At 47.4% G+C, this 18125-nt stretch overlaps 1 protein-coding gene across 1 annotated transcript; it reads right to left on the bottom strand.

Moving 5' to 3' along the window:
* Nucleotides 1-568: 568 nt before the first annotated feature.
* Nucleotides 569-1516, bottom strand: LOC102456448 (olfactory receptor 52M1-like). Its single transcript, XM_006117166.4, has one exon. It carries the CDS (start codon nt 1514-1516, stop codon nt 569-571), a length of 948 nt encoding a protein of 315 aa, XP_006117228.4.
* Between the last annotated feature and the right edge of the window lie 16609 nt (nt 1517-18125).

Here is an 18125-nt window from a genome sequence, read left to right as displayed (position 1 = left end):
GGTGGAAACCTTCTATATTACTGAGCTGTACAGAGACCAGTTCCCCAGTTTGTCCTGCTGACATAGCACAGTAAGTTGGGGAACGTGTTTCGATGTCTCTCGGACTGTCCAGTAAATGACTCAGTGAGCAGAGCCAAGCTCCATGTCCTCAGCCAGCTCTTCCCAAAGCTAGGACTGGGTATGTCTACACTAGCCCCCTAGTTCAAACTAGGGTGGCTAATGTAGTGATTCAAACTTACAAACGAAGCCCAGGATTAAAATATCCCGGGCTTCATTTGCATGTTCCCGGGTGGGTGCCATTTTTAAATCCTCTTAGTTCGAACTGACTGCCCAAGGCTACACGCGGCAGTCAGAAATTAATCCAAACTAAGTCCTTAGTTCGAATTAACTGATACTCCTCCTACAATGAGGTGATCCCTTCTGACCTTTTGCCCGGGAACATGCAAATGAAGCCTAGGATATTTAAATCCTTGGCTTCAATTGCAAGTTCAAATGTCTACATTAGCCACCCTAGTTTGAACTAGGGGGCTAGTGTAGACATACCCTCTGAGAGCACCAGGAGAAAACTTTAGGTCCTTTTAGGAGTAAAGACATGCAGCATCCTGTCCCGGATTTGCTTGGTTCTCACCCCGTAGATGACGGGGTTTAGCATGGGTGGCACCAAGAGGTAAATATTGGCAATGAGAATGTGGAAAGGCAGGGCCACGCTGTGACCGAACCGGTGCATGATGGAAGTGAAGACCATTGGGACATAAAATGTTAGGATGGCGCAGAGATGGGAGCTGCAGGTCCCAAAAGTCTTGAGTCGGGCGTCCTTGGTGGGGAGCCTGAAGATGGCCCTGAGGATCTGGTTATAGGAAATGACAATAAAAATCACATCCAGTCCATGGACACTGAATAACACAGAGAGGCCGTAGTAATTACTGATGGTAATGTCAGCGCAGGCCAACTTCACCACGGCCATGTGCTCGCAGTATACATGGGAGATTATATTGGTTCTGCAATATGGCCGCAGACTTGCGAAGATGGGATAGGGCATTACAAGCACGCTGCCACGAAGCACCATGGCCAGGCCAGTCTTGACCACCATGGTGTTTGTCAGGATGGTGGAATGTCTCAGGGGATCACAGATGGCCACGTAGCGATCATAAGCCATGGCCACGAAGATCCCAGACTCCATCACTGTGAAGCAGTGAATGAAGTACATCTGGGTGAGGCAAGCACTGAAATTAATCTCCCTGGAATTGAACCAGAAAATGCTGAGCATTTTGGGCAGGGTGGTTGTAGACAGGACGAGGTCGGTGACGGCCAGCATGCAGAGGAAATAGTACATGGGCTCATGGAGGCTCTGTTCCTTCTTCACAATGAAGAGGATGGTGAAGTTCCCCAAGACGGCGATGGCGTAGATGCCCGAGAATGGGATGGAGATCCAGACATGGGCCACCTCCAAGCCAGGAATGCCCAGCAGGATGAAGGTGGAGGGGTTGGTGAAGACAGTTTTGTTGAAATCTGACATGGAGGAAGTGAGACCAGATCCAACTCTGAGGCAGAACGATATCTCCTTCATGTACCTTGTGTCTCTAGCACTTAGGGTGATGATCCCAGTAGAAATGCCTGGATGGAAAGAGAATGTTAATAGAAGACACTCTACGCTGTTCTCACAAGCGAAGCAGATTGACTGTCACTTTAAACTGACATTTTCAGTATTTACAAAAAATTAATCAAGAAAAACTGACCCGACAAATCCCATGTTCGATAGTGCTCCAGGAACCAATAACATCTTTGTGTTGCATGTGGGAAACATTCGTACTGTGGACATTGGTTATGCCTCATTGTTCCTTCATGTCAGGAGAGTCAGGTTAGAGCCACCACCCTGTAGAGCAGGGGTGGGGAACCTAAGGCTCAGGGGCCAAATTTGGACACTGGTTTGCCTGGATCCTGCCCCGGGGGCTCTGGGCTCCTCCCCCTCCCACCCCTGCTACCTCCCGCCCAGCTGATTTTTCCAAAGTGGCCCCTGACCCAAAAAAGGTTCCCCACCCCTGGTATAGAAATTCACTTGGTGGCTTAAAAACAGAGCGAGCCAAGACCCCAAACTTTTGCCAACACATAGGCTGCGGAAAAACTCCCACCTAGATGAGACCCGAGAGGAATAATCGTGAACAGCTGCCAGGAAATATCCCCTCATTGCGGCAGTGGTGAAAACCAGGACAAGGAAGGGGATGGAGAACAGGCTGCCCTGGGCATGCGCTCAGTTTTAGTCCCAGGACACAGGAAATCTAAAATGGAGCTGTGAGACAGACCATGACAAGAGGAGGGGGGCTGCCATAGGTGTGAAGTCTGCGAAGGATATTTAGATAAAGAAATCACTCTACGTAATGGACTCAAAACTGACCAAGCGACAGATCTCAGAAAGCCATCGTCAAAGGTGCCACTGTCGGGGAACGGGGCTGTTTCTAGGGGGCGTTCTGCAGGGCTCAGTTCCAGGTCTGATGCCCTTTGATATTGTCCTAAATGATCTGAGAGGATGTAACTCACTGCAGATCAAATCTCTGGAAGACCCAAAGATTGGCAGAGTGTCTGTGTCCAGGCCCAGGCTCCACATTTGAAAAAAACTGTGCGGTAAAGTTGAAGATGGTGCAGAGAAGAGTGAGAAAAATGATCGGAAGCTGCAAACAATGCCTGACGGAGAGAAACATTTAAAGCGCTTCATCTATTTCTCTTAGAAGGACAATCAAGCAGAGATTTCCATGGGGAGGAAACCATGGATAACAATGGGCTCAAATGTAGCAGGGCCAGTCAGAGCATGGTCTAATGGCTGGACACTGGATTCAGACAAATTCCAAGCAGAAATAAGGGACAGATGTTTAGCCCTGAGGGTGATCGACCTTTGGAATCCACTGCAAAGGGACCTGGTGAATTCTCCAATTCCATGTGTATTCACTTTGTTGTGTTGCGTGTGTGATCCACGGTCCTCTAGTAACCCCGTATGTGCCTCAGTTTCCCAGGGCACTGCATTAATGCCTAGCTGGTGAAGGGGATTTCGGGTGTAAGTCTCACTGACTGATGCGACCCCACACCCTTTGTAACCTGAGCCCAGGAGGGTGTGTGGCCGGATGACAGCTTTTGCCATGGAATGAGAACAAAGGCAGAAGAGAGGGTTGGGCTGGGGGTGCTAGGCTTTGAGGAACTGGGCTGCAGGAGGAGGCAGAGCACTGAGCTCCCTCTCCTCAAGAAAGGCCACAGAAAGGCGGACAAGGCTAAACAACAGCACAGCGGATTTAGAAGAAATCTCCCCCCAAAAATTGCCTCCTGTAAGAACAGTAGGACAAAGGAAGAGATGCCTGGGGACGGTTCCCAAAGAAGGATGAGTCATCACCAGTCCTGCATGGTACAGCCACAGCAAATTGTGGTTCTATGGTTCTATGACGTAAAATTCAAGCCTTAGTCACACACACAAGTCAATGGGCTCAACAGCGGTGTAACTAGGGCTACGTTTAGACTACAAAGAAAAGTCAGGAAAAGATACGCAAACCGCAATTTGTATCTTTTCCCGTTTTTCTTTTGAAAGTGTCTTTCCCAAATTTGGTGCATCTACCCAAAGACCCGTAGCGCTTGTGCCAGTACTTCTCCTGTCTCCTCCACCTGTGCCTGTATCCAGACAGAGAACCTGAGCATGGATGCCTCTACCCAGGTCCTGGTGTGGTCTTGCTGTATTTGTGGCTTGCAATTCCCACTGAGTGATCTCCAGGCTGGGGGAGACAACCGTTGTGAAAGGTGCCTGCTGGTGGAATCTCTCAGGCAGCAGGTGGGAGAGCTACAGGAGGAGGTGGCCAGGCTGAGGAGCATTCGAAGCCATGAGGAATTCCTGGACAGTATTCCTGTGGAGTCCACGGAGGTCACTGTCCTAGGATGTGGGACTGTTGACCAGCCACTTATGGTGGAGGCAGTAGTGCAGGGTGAGCACTGGCAGCTGGTTACTTCCGGCAGCAGGCAGTGTTCCACCCCTGCTCCTAACCCTCCCACTGTGTTGTTACATAACCGTTACTCTTTACTTTCAGCAGGAGACAAGGAGTCACCCCCCACAGTGGAGGAGACCAGGCCTTGCACCACCAAGGTTGAGCAGTCTCCTGCCACCACTGCGAGGAGGAAACGTAGAGTAGTGGTGGTTGGAGACTCTCTTCTGAGGGGAACGGAGGCACCCATCTGTCGCCCTGACAGCTCATCTCGAGAGGTATGCTGTCTGCCAGGGGCCCGTATCCGAGATGTTACGGAGGCATTGTCGAGGATTATCCGGCCCTCTGACTACTACCCCATGCTACTCATCCACGTGGGCACAAATGATACTGCCAGGTGTGACACTGAGCGGATCAAGTGTGACTACAGGGCTTTGGGAGTACGGGTGAAGGAGTTTGGAGCGCAGGTGGTATTCTCTTCTATCCTTCCTGTCAAAGGTAGGGGCCCGGGCAGAGAGAGGTGCATCCTGGAGGTGAATGCCTGGCTGCGACGATGGTGTCGCCAGGAGGGATTCGGCTTCCTTGATCACGGGGTGCTCTTCCAGGAAGGACTGCTTGGCGGAGATGGAGTTCACCTTTCCAGGAGCGGAAAGGCCTTGTTTGGACACAGACTGGCTAACCTTGTGAGGAGGGCTTTAAACTAGGTTTGTCGGGGGCAGGTGAGCAAAGCCCACAGGTAAGTGCTGAATGTGCGGGACTGGGAGATGGGTTGGAAATGGGGGGGACTACGGCCTATAATGGCAAGGAGAAAGGAGGGTCAGGGCACAACAGGGAGGCAAGATCAAATCAGTATCTTAGATGCCTGTATACAAATGCGAGAAGTATGGGTAATAAGCAGGAAGAACTGGAATTGCTAACCAATAAATACAACTATGATATCATTGGTATTACAGAAACCTGGTGGGATGGGACGCATGATTGGAATATTGGTATGGAAGGGTACGGCTTGCTCAGGAAGGACAGACAGGGAAAAAAGGGAGGAGGGGTTGCCTTGTATATTAAAAATGTACACACTTGGACTGAAGTGGAGATGAACGTAGGAGATAGCTGTGTAGAGAGTCTCTGGGTTAAGCTAAAAGGGGTAAAAAACGAGGGTGATATCATGCTAGGAGTCTACTACAGGCCACCTAGCCAGGTGGAAGAGGTGGATGAGGCCTTTTTTAAACAATTAACAAAACTAGCCAAAGCCCAAGATTTGGTGGTGATGGGGGACTTCAACTATCCAGACATATGTTGGGAAACTAACACAGCGAGGCACAGGCTATCCAATAAGTTTCTGGACTGCATTGGAGACAACTTTCTGTTTCAGAAGGTTGAAAAAGCTACCAGAGGAGAAGCTGTTCTGGATTTGGTTTTAACAAATAGGGAGGAACTAGTTGAGAACTTGAAAGTGGAAGACAGTATAGGGGACAGTGATCACGAAATAATAGAGTTCATGATCATAAGGAAAGGTAGAAGGGAGACCACCACAATTGAGGTTATGGATTTCAGGAAGGCAGATTTTGATAAGCTCAGAGAACTTGTAGGTAAGGTCCCATGGGAAGCAAGACTGAAGGGAAAAACAACTGAGGAGAGTTGGAAGTATTTCAAAGGGACGTTGTTAAGGGCCCAAAAGCAAACAATTCCGCTGTGTAGGAAAGATAGAAAATATGGCAAAAGACCAGCTTGGCTTAACAAGGAGATCTTGCATGATCTCAAAATAAAAAAGGAGTCATATAAAAAATGGAAACTAGGACAACTAACAAAGGATGAATATAGGCAAGCAACACGGGAATGCAGGGGCAAGATTAGAAAGGCAAAGGCACAAAATGAGATCAAACTAGCTACAGGCATAAAGGGAAACAAGAAGACCTTTTATAAATACATTAAAAGCAAGAGGAAGACCAAGGACAGGGTAGGCCCACTGCTTAGCGAGGAGGGAGAAGCAGTAACAGGGAACTTGGAAATGGCGGAGATGCTCAATGACTTCTTTGTTTCGGTCTTCACCGAGAAGTCTGGAGGTGTGCCTAACGTAGTGAATACAAGCAGAGAGAGGGTAAGTTTAGAAGATAGGATACACAAAGAACAAGTTAAAAATCACTTAGGAAAGTTAGATGTCAGCAAGTCACCAGGACCTGATGAAATGCATCCCAGGATACTCAAGGAGCTGATAGAGGAGGTATCTGAGCCTTTAGCTATGATCTTTGAAAAATCATGGCAGACAGGGGAGATTCCAGAAGACTGGAAAAAGGCAAATATTGTGCCCATCTATAAAAAGGGGAATAAGAACAACCCAGGAAATTATAGACCGGTCAGTTTAACGTCTGTCCCAGGGAAGATAATGGAGCAGGTAATTAAGGAAATCGTATGCAAACACTTGGAAAGTAATAAAGTGATAGGGAATAGCCAGCATGGGTTTGTGAAGAACAAGTCATGCCAAACTAATCTGATAGCTTTCTTTGAAAAGATAACGAGCCTTGTGGATAAGGGAGAAGCGGTGGATGTCATATACCTAGACTTTAGTAAGGCATTTGATACGGTCTCGCATGATATTCTTATTGATAAACTAGGCAAATATAACTTAGATAGGGCCACGATAAGGTGGGTGCATAATTGGCTGGATAACCGTAGTCAGAGAGTTGTTGTTAACGGTTCTAAATCCTGCTGGAAAGGGATAACAAGTGGAGTTCCTCAAGGGTCTGTTTTGGGACCCGTACTATTCAATATCTTCATCAATGATGTAGATATTGGGATAGAGAGTACTCTTATTAAGTTTGCAGATGATACCAAACTGGGTGGGGTTGCGACTTCTTTGGAGGATAGGGACATAATTCAAAATGACCTTAGCAAGTTAGAGAAATGGTCAGAGGTAAACAGGATGAGGTTTAATAAAGAGAAATGCAAAGTGCTCCACTTAGGAAGGAACAATCAGTTCCATACATACAAGATGGGAAGCGACTGTCTAGGAAGGAGCATGGCGGAAAGGGATCTAGGGGTCATAGTGGACCACAAGTTGAATATGAGTCAACAGTGTGATGCTGTTGCCAAAAAAGCAAATATGATTCTAGGTTGTATCAACAGGTGTGTTGTAAGCAAAACTCGTGAAGTCATTCTGCCGCTCTATTCTGCACTAGTTAGGCCTCAGCTGGAGTACTGTGTCCAGTTCTGGGCGCCACATTTCAAGAAAGATGTGGAGAAATTGGAAAGGGTACAGAGAAGAGCGACAAGAATGATTAAAGGTTTAGAGAACATGACCTATGAAGCCAGGCTTCATGAACTGGGCTTGTTTAGTTTGGAAAAAAGAAGATTAAGGGGGGACATGATAGCGGTTTTCAAATATCTAAAAGGGTGTCACAAGGAGGAAGGCGAAAATTTGTTCCTCTTGGTTTCTGAGGACAGGACAAGGAGTAATGGGCTTAAAGTGCAGCAGGGGAGGTTTAGATTGGACATTAGGAAAAAATTCCTAACTGTCAGGGTGGTCAAATATTGGAATCAATTGCCAAGGGAAGTGGTGGAGTCTCCCTCTCTGGAGATATTTAAGAACAGGTTAGATAGACATCTGTCAGGGATGGTGTAGACGGAGCTTGATCCTGCCTTGAGGGCGGGGGGCTGGACTCGATGACCTCTCGAGGTCCCTTCCAGTCCTATTATTCTATGATTCTATGATTCTACCCAGCGCCAAATTTTGGAAAAACCCACTCTTTTGAGCGATCCCTTCTTCCTCGTGCAATGATGTTTATGGGGATAGTGAAAGAACATGTCCACTTTTCTGAATATTTTTTCGGCAAAGCAGACACGTTTCTTGGACCCGGCTTTGCTTTTCAGGGAAACCTTCGGTAGCCCGGAAAAGCGTTGCAGTCTAGACATAGCCTTGATGAAATGTAAGGGCCTGTGTTATAGAAGAGGCCTGCCTGTGTGATTTAATGATTCCTTCTGACCTTAAGCTCTGTGAATCGATTGCTAAAGACAGCAGACCCAACGTTTATTTTTGCCCATGTCTCACAGCATGTGCACAAGGGAACATTCAATTACACCGAAAGTCTGGCTGTGCAAAATAGATTAAAAAAAAACCGTTCACATAACCCATCTGTGGCCTGTGCCCTACCTTCGCACGGACATTACGGAAGGGAAGAGCTTAGCCGAGTGGGATTCAGAACTGGAGTAGCTATTGCAGGTGGTGCTGGGGGCATCACTGTCCATTAACGCTGTGTGACCCCAGCGGTTGTGAGTCCTGGCACGTAGATGACGATAATTTTGCCAAACTTTCACCGCCTGTCTTCAAATGTCCCACACTGCTCATCTGCTTCTGGCTACACAGATTTTTAAAAGCCTCAGGCCTGACAGTGCGAACACCTCACCAATGAAGCTGGGAGAGACGATTTCTTATTTCTTGCTTATGTTGAGAAGTCCTTGAGGCTGTTTCGTGAGGGGCCTTAAAACCTCCCTGCTTCCAAGCAGGTTAAAGTCAGGTAACAGAACCCCCAAATTAGCAGCCAATACCCTGAAATGCAAGGAGAGGAAGGGACAGTCTCTGCATTAACACACGACTAGCTCCTGAGGTCTTTCCTTGGGTCTTACTCCAAAGGAAGTTTTGCCTCGGGGGTTGTGCGCAAACTACGGACCACATCCTCCAAATTTGACTTTGCATTGTACATCTACTAATGACTTTGTATTGTACAGCTACTATCCTTGCATCCAGAGGGATTTCCTGTGCCACTGAAAGGCAGCCACCTTAGGAGTGGAGGGCATCAATTGGTGCTGGAGGTGGGGCACTCAAAAGAGTAACATTTCTTTTAGTGACACTTGAACACATTTATCAGCAGTGGCAGAGGACCTGGGGACTGTGTCTAGTCTGGCATGATTTTACGGAAATGCTTTTAACGGAAAAGTTTTCCATTAAAAGCATTTTCAGAACAGAGCGTCTAGATTGGCACGGACGCTTTTCCGCGAAAGCAATCTAGACGCGCTTTTCCCCAAAAAAGCCCCGATTGCCATTTTCGTGATCAGGGCTTTTTTGCAGAAAACAAATCTGAGCTGTCTACAATGGCCCTTTTGCACAAAAGTTTTGCGCAAAAGGACTTTTGCCCGAACAGGAGCAGCACAGTATTTCCGCAAGAACACTGACAATCTTACATGAGATCGTCAGCGCTTTTGCGGAAATTCAAGCGGCCAGTGTAGACAGCTGGCAAGCTTTTCCGGAAAAGTGGCTGATTTTCCGGAAAAACTGGACAGTCTAGACACAGCCGTCATGTTTTATGGCCATGCAGAGCTGAAAGAACCCCAGACATACTGTATCTCCCATCACGCCTACGTAGCACTGGATTTGTCAAGCAGGGGAGCTCCTCAACAAGAGACAGGTACCTGTGAATACTGAGATGTATGTTTGTTCCCTGGGAATCCCCCTCAGGCAGCCACGTCCCGCACCTCTCTCAGCCCGGCGTCTGCAGCAGCGTCCCGCGCCGAAAGCCGACACAGGGGTGTGCACTCTTTATAATATATCTCTGTGCAGTCCTTGAGGGTTTGCTCAGTGTCAGGGGGAGGAGTATCTAGATACAAAGAGGCTGGAGATAAGCTTGTCTGGGCTTCTGGGCTATTTATCCAGCTTTAGGAGTAAACAGCAATTAAGGCCCTTCCCAAAGGGAGCGGAGCACCCTGGGGCTCTGAGCGATTCACAGAGAAGTTGGCTGCTCTCTGTTTCTGTGAATGTTTAATCATTATAGTTGCTCATTAAGAAAACCAGGGATAATGCCGAGCTCTGCACAGGGTCTGCTACCTTGTGAATGCCCATGATGGATGGCAGATCTGGAGATGGATGACTGAGGGGAGACATGAGCACTTTCTGCAGGCAAGTGGAGCTGTCACACTGGGACCACCAATCAGTAATTCTCACCAGTGGCTACCATCATATTGTGCAGCTCCTGGAAGGATCCTCAAAACCCCTAGCAAGGGAAAGATTCTATGGACAAATCCCCATTATACAGAGAAGTCAGCTGTGGTCTAATCCAAACAGAGAATAACCGGCCTATGACCAAGCCCAAGAGTTGCCACGTCCCTGCCATAAAACCCATTACCTACCTTTCATAATTGGTACACTTGGAGATAAGATGCTCAGGTTGACTCCACTCGATGCGTGTGATATGTCTACACTGCAAAATTAATTTGAAATAACAGTCGTTACTTCGAATTCACTTTAATAGCGTCTATACATGCAAACTGCTATTTCAAAATAGGTTTTGTGTGTACATGCGTTAATTCGAATTAGCTTAATTTGAATTTATTTCGAATTAAGTTAACTCGAATGAACACTGTAGTGTAGAAGTACCCTCAGTTATCAGAGATTTTTGCCTTGGCAGTGTTAGGCCCTAGAAAAAATAGGCCTAGTGCAGTTATGCTAAAGCAAATGTAACAAAGGTTTCTGGGTAGTCCCTGGACAGAACTGGAGATAGGTTCAAGCAGGGACGCACCCTACACGCTTGCTCAAGTTGGCAAAATAAGATAAGCAAGAAGCTGCATTTTTGTACCTGCTGTGATGAGGAACAGTTTGTTTTGAGAACTGATAAGAAGACTCCCTGTTTCTGCTCTCCCCGTTTGTTCCAAACTCCCTGTTTATGTTCTCCTTTGGCCATAACAAACTGTCTCCTTATTGCCCAGTACCTGTCTTTTGGGCTGATACGAAATTGCTGATGCATTATGAATTGCTTAAGGCCATGATGTATAGTTGGCCAGGTGTCCATGGATACTAAAAGTTTCTAACCGATAAAGGAGGGTGGGTTGCTTGGGCAAATAGTCTATGACACGACGGAACTGTCTATATAAGCCTACCTGTTAATGAAATCGTGGCTGGTTCACTTTGGAGACGGGCCGCTCTCTATTGTAAGTGCGCACTATTCAATAAAGAGCTTGTGATTGGATCTTGCTGGTGTTGCCTGTCTCTTTGCGGTCAGACAACGAACAGAGGCTGTCCGGGTTCGAGTCCCCAACAAATTTGGCGACCCAGATGGGACCCGTCTGACTCTCCAGTGCAGAGGATCGGACTCCGAAGCAACGCAGCGCGCATCCTCCGGTTTGAGGAGCCTTGCCAGTGGCCTGATCTCTGCTCCGGCGATAAGGCGTGTCCTGTGAACCAGCTGAGGCCCGCAGAAATCCAGCAACATCACCTACCCGTTGTGTAGGATCCAGGTCCTCGGGGTTAAAGTCCCTGGAGTCCTCGGGGTTAAAGTCCCTGGAGTGTTCGGGGTTAAAGTCCCTGGAGAGGTAAGCGAGCGCTCGGTATTGAGAAATTGGGTTAAGGATCCTTTGGCTGGTAAAGATGGGACAGGGTGGCAGTAAGTGCCCGGGGGACGCCCCGTTGACCCTGATCCTAAGGGATTGGAAGGACATTTCTGGAACGGCATGGTTCCAGCCCAAGACGCCTCGCTCCCAGACCCTGCCCCTAACCAGGTGTTCGTCTCCGCCTCCCTTCCTTTGTCTCTCCCCTGAGAAAGAGCCTTGTTATGAGATGAGGCTGGTCCTAGTGTCTGGGCCAATCCACATGTGGTGAGACAATGGGAATCACACAGCACAGCGCAGGGGGAGCTCGGGTTACAACGCAGACAGCCCCCCACTACGTCACACCAGAGTCCTGCTTGAGGCCTCCTTGCCAGCTCACAGCAGTAATGGATGCAGGCTGTGACTCAAGAGGAAATTCTCTGAGCGGACACTGAGTGACCTTTCATCCTATCTGCCACCACAATGAACCACAGCTGACTTGCAAACCAGATGAGTTGTAGCAATGGGAAAGGCCAGCTGCCCTCCTGGGCTACGTCTAGACTGCAAGCCTCTTTCGAAAGAGGCTTTTTCAAAAGATACTTTCGAAAAAGCAAGCCGCTTTTTCGAAAGAAAGCACCGAGGCAGTCTGGATGCTCTCTTTCGAAAAAGCCCTGTTTGCATTCAAGAATGCCTTTTTTCGAAAGAGCACTTTCGAAAAAAGGCGTTCTGCCTCGTGAAATGAGGTTTTCCGCCGTCGAAAGAAAAGCCGCGTTCTTTCGATTTAATTTCGAAAGAACGCGGCTGTAGTCTAGACGCAGGTGAAGTTTTTTAGAAAAAAGGCTACTTTTTTCGAAAAAACCCTTGAGTCTCAACACAGCCCTGATGTGCAGAGGGTGAAATTAGGAAGAGTTTGTCCCGGCTGGGATGACACTTGTGAAACTCCTTGGAGCAGGGACGCTGGGTGTGGCCACAGCTGGACATTATCCTCAGAACATGCCATATAAGGTGGCTCCAAAGTCAGCACCTGATGTCAGAGACCCTGTGGGCAGACCTTACTGCACCCAGGAAAGATCCTTCCAAGACAAGAGAAAGGAACAGGAACCCAGAGGCTCAAAATGGGGACTCCAAGTGGCTGTCGCTTTCCTTCTGTGTTATTTGATCGCAGACGCTTTCACAACTGTGTCACTTGCCCTGCACATGTGATTCCCCCAAAGCACTTCAGCTAATGGCTGTGTCAATTTCTTGCTTGAGTTTTATGTCATGGTGAGGCACAGAAGCTGTCGTGGGCCAGACCAATTATCACCTTTAATACCATTAACTCACAAACATCCCACTCTCCCTACCTCTAATATCATCAATTCACAGACACTTACCTTCCTTCCCCCCCCCCCCCCGCATTCCCCTCCTGTTCTGCAATGTGATTTGTCCTTTTCATATTTGTTCATTTTTTTTTAATTGTATCCTTTGGTATATATGGTTGTGACTATTTTCTTCCACTATTTGATCTGAGGAAGTGGGTCTGGCCCACGAAAGCTCATCATCTAATAAACCATCTTGTTAGTCTTTAAAGTGCTACATAGTCCTGCATTTTGCTTCAGCTACCCCAGACTAACACGGCTACATTTCTATCACTCTTTCGAAAGAGGCTTGCAGTCTAGACGTAGCCGCAGGGGCTGGAGTGGCTGGAGAGCTAGAGGGCCTGAGAGTCACACTCAGGGGCCGGAAGCCACACCCTGGGAGTCACACACTCAGGGGCCGGGAGTCACATCCTGGGAGTCACACACTCAGGGGCCAGGAGTCACACCCTGGGAGTCACACACTCAGGGACTGGGGGGCACACTCTGGGGTTGGAGGGGCTGGGAGTCAGGGCCTGGGAGCCTCACAGGTGTTACAAATTATTAGAAACACAATACACATTATTCCAAAAAACAAGTGGAATGTAGTATTTTACCAAACAGTTTCACCCGAACTTAAATTAATGGGAGAGTTGAGCTTGCGTTTGCTTTGCTGACTGTTGTATCCTCGGAATTGTTGTGGCAAGTGCGCATTGAAGATCATCTTCTACATTTCATTTATTTCGATATTTGTTCTTAACTGTAAGCAAATGTGAGAAGCCTGATTCACGCAAGAAAGTTCTTGGAAATGGAAGTAAAATTCTCAAAACAACTTCTGACAAAAGTGGGTAGTCCACTCTGCGTCTGATCCAGAACTGACTATTTGGCATAGCTGAGAACTCTGCTTTTATATCACTGCTGTTGATCATATTGATAAATTGTTCCTGGGTGCCTCCAGGTACATCACAGCCACACTGAAAGGATTTGTTGCAAGAGCAAACAACTTTTCATCTGTATCTGGAAAATATCGGAGCAGCTCATCACTTAAATGTCTCAAATTCTCCAGTATCGACAATCGCAAATCGTCGTTAATATTAATGTAATTTGTTCTTCCTTCAAGAGAGGTTGCGAGGGTTGGAAACACATAGGCTGCATCTAGACTGGCATGATTTTGCAGAAATTCTTTTAACGGAAAAGTTTTTCCGTTAAAAGTATTTCCGCAAAAGAGCATCTAGATTGGCACAGATGATTTGTGCAAAGAGTGCTTTTGCGCAAAAGCATCCGTGCCCAGTCTAGATGTGCTTTTGCGCAAGAAAGCACCGATGGCCATTTTAGCCATCGGACTTTCTTGCGCAAAAAATTAAGGTGCCTGTCTACACTGGCCCTCTTGTGTAAGTATTCTTGCGCAAGAGGTCTTATCCCTGAGCGGGAGCACCACAGTATTTGTGCAAGAAGCACTGAATTCTTACATTAGAACGTCAGTGCTCTTGCACAAATTCAAGTGGCCAGTGTAGACAGCTGGCAAGTTGTTGCACAAAAGTGGCCGCTTTTGCGCAAAATCTTGCCAGTCTAGACGCACCCATTTTATATCAGTTTTCATAATCCATAATTGGAGTTTCATTCTGAAGGATTTTATTTTCTCCGATAAGCCGATAATTGTAGAATTTGGTCCTTGAAGTGACACATTTAAATCATTTAGTAGGCAAAAATGTCCGCTAGGTGTGCTATTTTATACAAACTCTTGTTTTCTGCAAGCAAATATTCAAACTCAGTTTTGTTCACCGAAATGGTATTCAATTCAATTGATTGGTTTAACTACCTGAAGGATGAATGACTGCTGGGGAGACACTTGGCAACCCTTTTGAAATGCAATGGTGACCCATATTTGGGTCGCGACCCATAGGTTGGGAAACTCTGTTCTAAATACTGATCAGTCTTTTACTTTTATAACCCTACAATCTCATCTGAATTACTATAGAGTGAATAGATGTAACATCACATTCATTGGTCAGACCATCACACAATGGCTACGTCTAGATTCCATCCCTTTTTTGTAAAAGATATGCAAATTAGTCATATCGCAATTGCTAATGAGCGGGGATTTAAATCTCCCCCGCTTCATTAGCATAAAAATGGCTGCCGTGCCGAGAAAAAGCGGCAGCCATTTTTATGCTAATGAAGCAGGGGAGATTTAAATCCCCACTTTATTAGCAATTGCGATATGTCTAATTTGCATCCCTTTTATGAAAAAGGGATGGAATCTAGACCTAGCCAATATGTATACAATGTAGTGGGTTGTTCTCACGCTTCCTCTCCCAGCCTTTAATCTGCAGCCCACCCACCAGGCAATCCCTGCCAGAGCGGGACTCCCTTTTTCTCTTGGCGTGACAAAGGGACAATTGCTCTTCTTTGGCACCCGTTTTCCAAACAAACATGTGTGTATTTTAGTCACTCCTGGCCCTATGTTCTGTTAGTGACCCCCATCGCCACTGCCTGAAGTGTGTTGGGGGAATCACACATGCAGGACAAGTGTTGCTGCTGTCAGTGCTTCCATCGCACAGCCCAGACTCAGAGCAACATCCACCTGGCGACAGTTTTGCAATGATCCCCTAGATCACAGGTGGAACCTTCTCCAGCCCTTCCAGTCTCCCTGGGTGTGTCTAGACTACATGCCTCCATCGACGGAGGCATGTAGATTAGACAGATCGGCAGAGGGAAATGAAGCTGCGATTAAAATAATCGCGGCTTCATTTAAATTTAAATGGCTGCCCCGCTCTGCCGATCAGCTGTTTGTCGGCAGATCGGGGCAGTCTGGACGCGCCGCATCGACAAAGAAGCCTTTCTTGATCGGCACAGGTAAACCTGGTTTCACGAGGCATACCTGTGCCGATCAAGAAAGGCTTCTTTGTCGACGCGGCGCGTCCAGATTGCCCCGATCTACCGACAAACAGCTGATCGGCAGAGCGGGGCAGCCATTTAAATTTAAATGAAGCCGCAATTATTTTAATCGCAGCTTCATTTCCCTCTGCCGATCTGTCTAATCTACATGCCTCCGTCGACGGAGGCATGTAGTTTAGACGTACCCCCTGAGTGCTGCAACATGAGTATTATAGCAGTCCAAGTCTCTGGAGCCGGGGTCTGTTCTTCTCCCACCTTTGCGCACCACCTATGTCCATGAGGGTGTGGACATCCCCTGCACTCCTGGAGTATTTTCTTCTCGCTTGTTTGTCGACTGCGGTAGTATGATGTGCCAGCTGCGCTAGTCTCCTCTCCTTTGGGAAAGCCCCTTGATTGCTGTTTACTCCTAAAGCAATTAGCACTGAAACAGAACTTCACATCTCCGTGCTTGCTCCCGCCCAAGAGGCTGAGCCCACTTGGCTAATACCAAGCTGCACTATAAAAGGTGCTCACCCTTCTGCCAGCTGCCGCTGTGGGATAATGCTACAGCAGCTGGGCTAAGAGAAGTGTCGCACACAGTCTCGTTTACCAGAGGGGGACACCCAGGGTAGACACTTCACCTCCGAATTCACAGGTACCATCTCTTCTAAGGAGCTCCCCTGCTCGGCCACGCCCGTGCACCGTGGGTGAGATGAGCTAGAGGATAAGTCTGTTTCCCTTTGTGCTCTGCACAGACATTCCACATCCCCGAGCTCTTGCCACAGGGCACGAGTTTCTGTTTTTCTCTTCCTGTCCCAGCTGACGGGCTCCAGCTCAGAGGGAGCACCATGCCAGAGGCACGGTGGATGCAAGATGTTATGAGATGTGAACAAGAAGGCCACATTCAGAAGCTCTTGCACATACTTTCCCCGGGAAACACAGAAGCAAAGCTCCCTTTGGGGTAAGAACTGAGGAAAGCGCGCAGGAGCCAGCTGTGTGTATATGCACAGACACAGTCACCTCCTCCTCTCGCATCTCAGGGCTCTGGCTGCTAACGGGATGGGGGCTGCATTCTGCAGGACAGTGCCCTAGTCTGTGGGTCTGCATTCCCTCTTCCAGAGGACAGCTTTCCATTTGACTGTGTTAACACACGGCAGCTGCTCTTCCCGTCTTTGGGTCACCCACAGATTTTATCCGGAGAATTTTTTTCTCTGCGTCTGGATCATTGATGCTGATATTAAACAGCTTTGGGCCTAACACAGTCTCCTGCAGAATACCACTGGGAAGACATGCAACCGCTGCCAGTGGTCCACAGAGATCTGCTCTCTGAGACCCCGGCACTTTGCCAGTTCCTAGTGCATTGAACGCGGGCTCTTCTCATATTGCAGAATGCTCATGTTTTAACCTGAACATGTTCCCCTAGGAAATCAAATTCCTTTGATCCACCACAAATACTTTCCTTGAAGCATAAAACTGGTTTTGTGTGACAAGACCCGTTTTCCAAAATGCATGTCGCGGAACAGGCATTAATGATATCACTAGACTTTTTGTAGCTAATCCTATACCAGGTTTTCCATTCTTCCCTCCATAGAATCATAGCACTGGAAGGGACCTCAAGAGGTCATCGAGTCCAGCCCCCCGCCCTCAAGGCAGGACCAAGCTCCGTCTACACCATCCCTGACAGATGTCTATCTAACCTGTTCTTAAATATCTCCAGAGAGGGAGATTCCACCACCTCCCTTGGCAATTTATTCCAATATTTGACCACCCTGACAGTTAGGAATTTTTTCCTAATGTCCAATCTAAACCTCCCCTGCTGCACTTTAAGCCCATTACTTCTTGTCCTGTCCTCAGAAACCAAGAGGAACAAATTTTCTCCTTCCTCCTTGTGACACCCTTTTAGATATTTGAAAACCGCTATCATGTCCCCCCTTAATCTTCTTTTTTCCAAATTAAACAAGCCCAGTTCGTGAAGCCTGGCTTCATAGGTCATGTTCTCTAGACCTTTAATCATTCTTGTCGCTCTTCTCTGTACCCTTTCCAATTTCTCCACATCTTTCTTGAAATGTGGCACCCAGAACTGGACACAGTACTCCAGCTGAGGCCTAACTAGTGCAGAGTAGAGCGGCAGAATGACTTCATGAGTTTTGCTTACAACACACCTGTTGATACAACCTAGAATCATACTTGCTTTTTTTGCAACAGCATCACACTGTTGACTCATATTCAACTTGTGGTCCACTATGACCCCTAGATCCCTTTCCGCCATGCTCCTTCCTAGACAGTCGCTTCCCATCTTGTATGTATGGAACTGATTGTTCCTTCCTAAGTGGAGCACTTTGCATTTCTCTTTATTAAACCTCATCCTGTTTACCTCTGACCATTTCCCTAACTTGCTAAGGTCATTTTGAATTATGTCCCTATCCTCCAAAGAAGTTGCAACTCCACCCAGTTTGGTATCATCTGCAAACTTAATAAGCGTACTCTCTATCCCAAAATCTAAATCATTGATGAAGATATTGAACAGTACGGGTCCCAAAACAGACCCTTGGGGAACTCCACTTGTTATCCCTTTCCAGCAGGATTTAGCACCGTTAACAACAACTCTCTGACTATGGTTATCCAGCCAATTATGCACCCACCTTATCGTGGCCCTATCTAAGTTATATTTGCC

This window comes from Pelodiscus sinensis, chromosome 1, assembly GCF_049634645.1.
Source record: "Pelodiscus sinensis isolate JC-2024 chromosome 1, ASM4963464v1, whole genome shotgun sequence".
In the NCBI taxonomy this organism is placed as follows: Eukaryota; Metazoa; Chordata; order Testudines; family Trionychidae; genus Pelodiscus; species Pelodiscus sinensis.
Note: the sequence above shows the minus strand (reverse complement) of the source record. Positions and strands in the feature narration are given on the sequence as shown.

What these genes read in the sequence shown, in the direction of transcription:
- LOC102456448 (XM_006117166.4), bottom strand. Translation starts at nt 1,516, where the DNA reads ATGTCAGATTTCAACAAAACTGTCTTCACCAACCCCTCCACCTTCATC.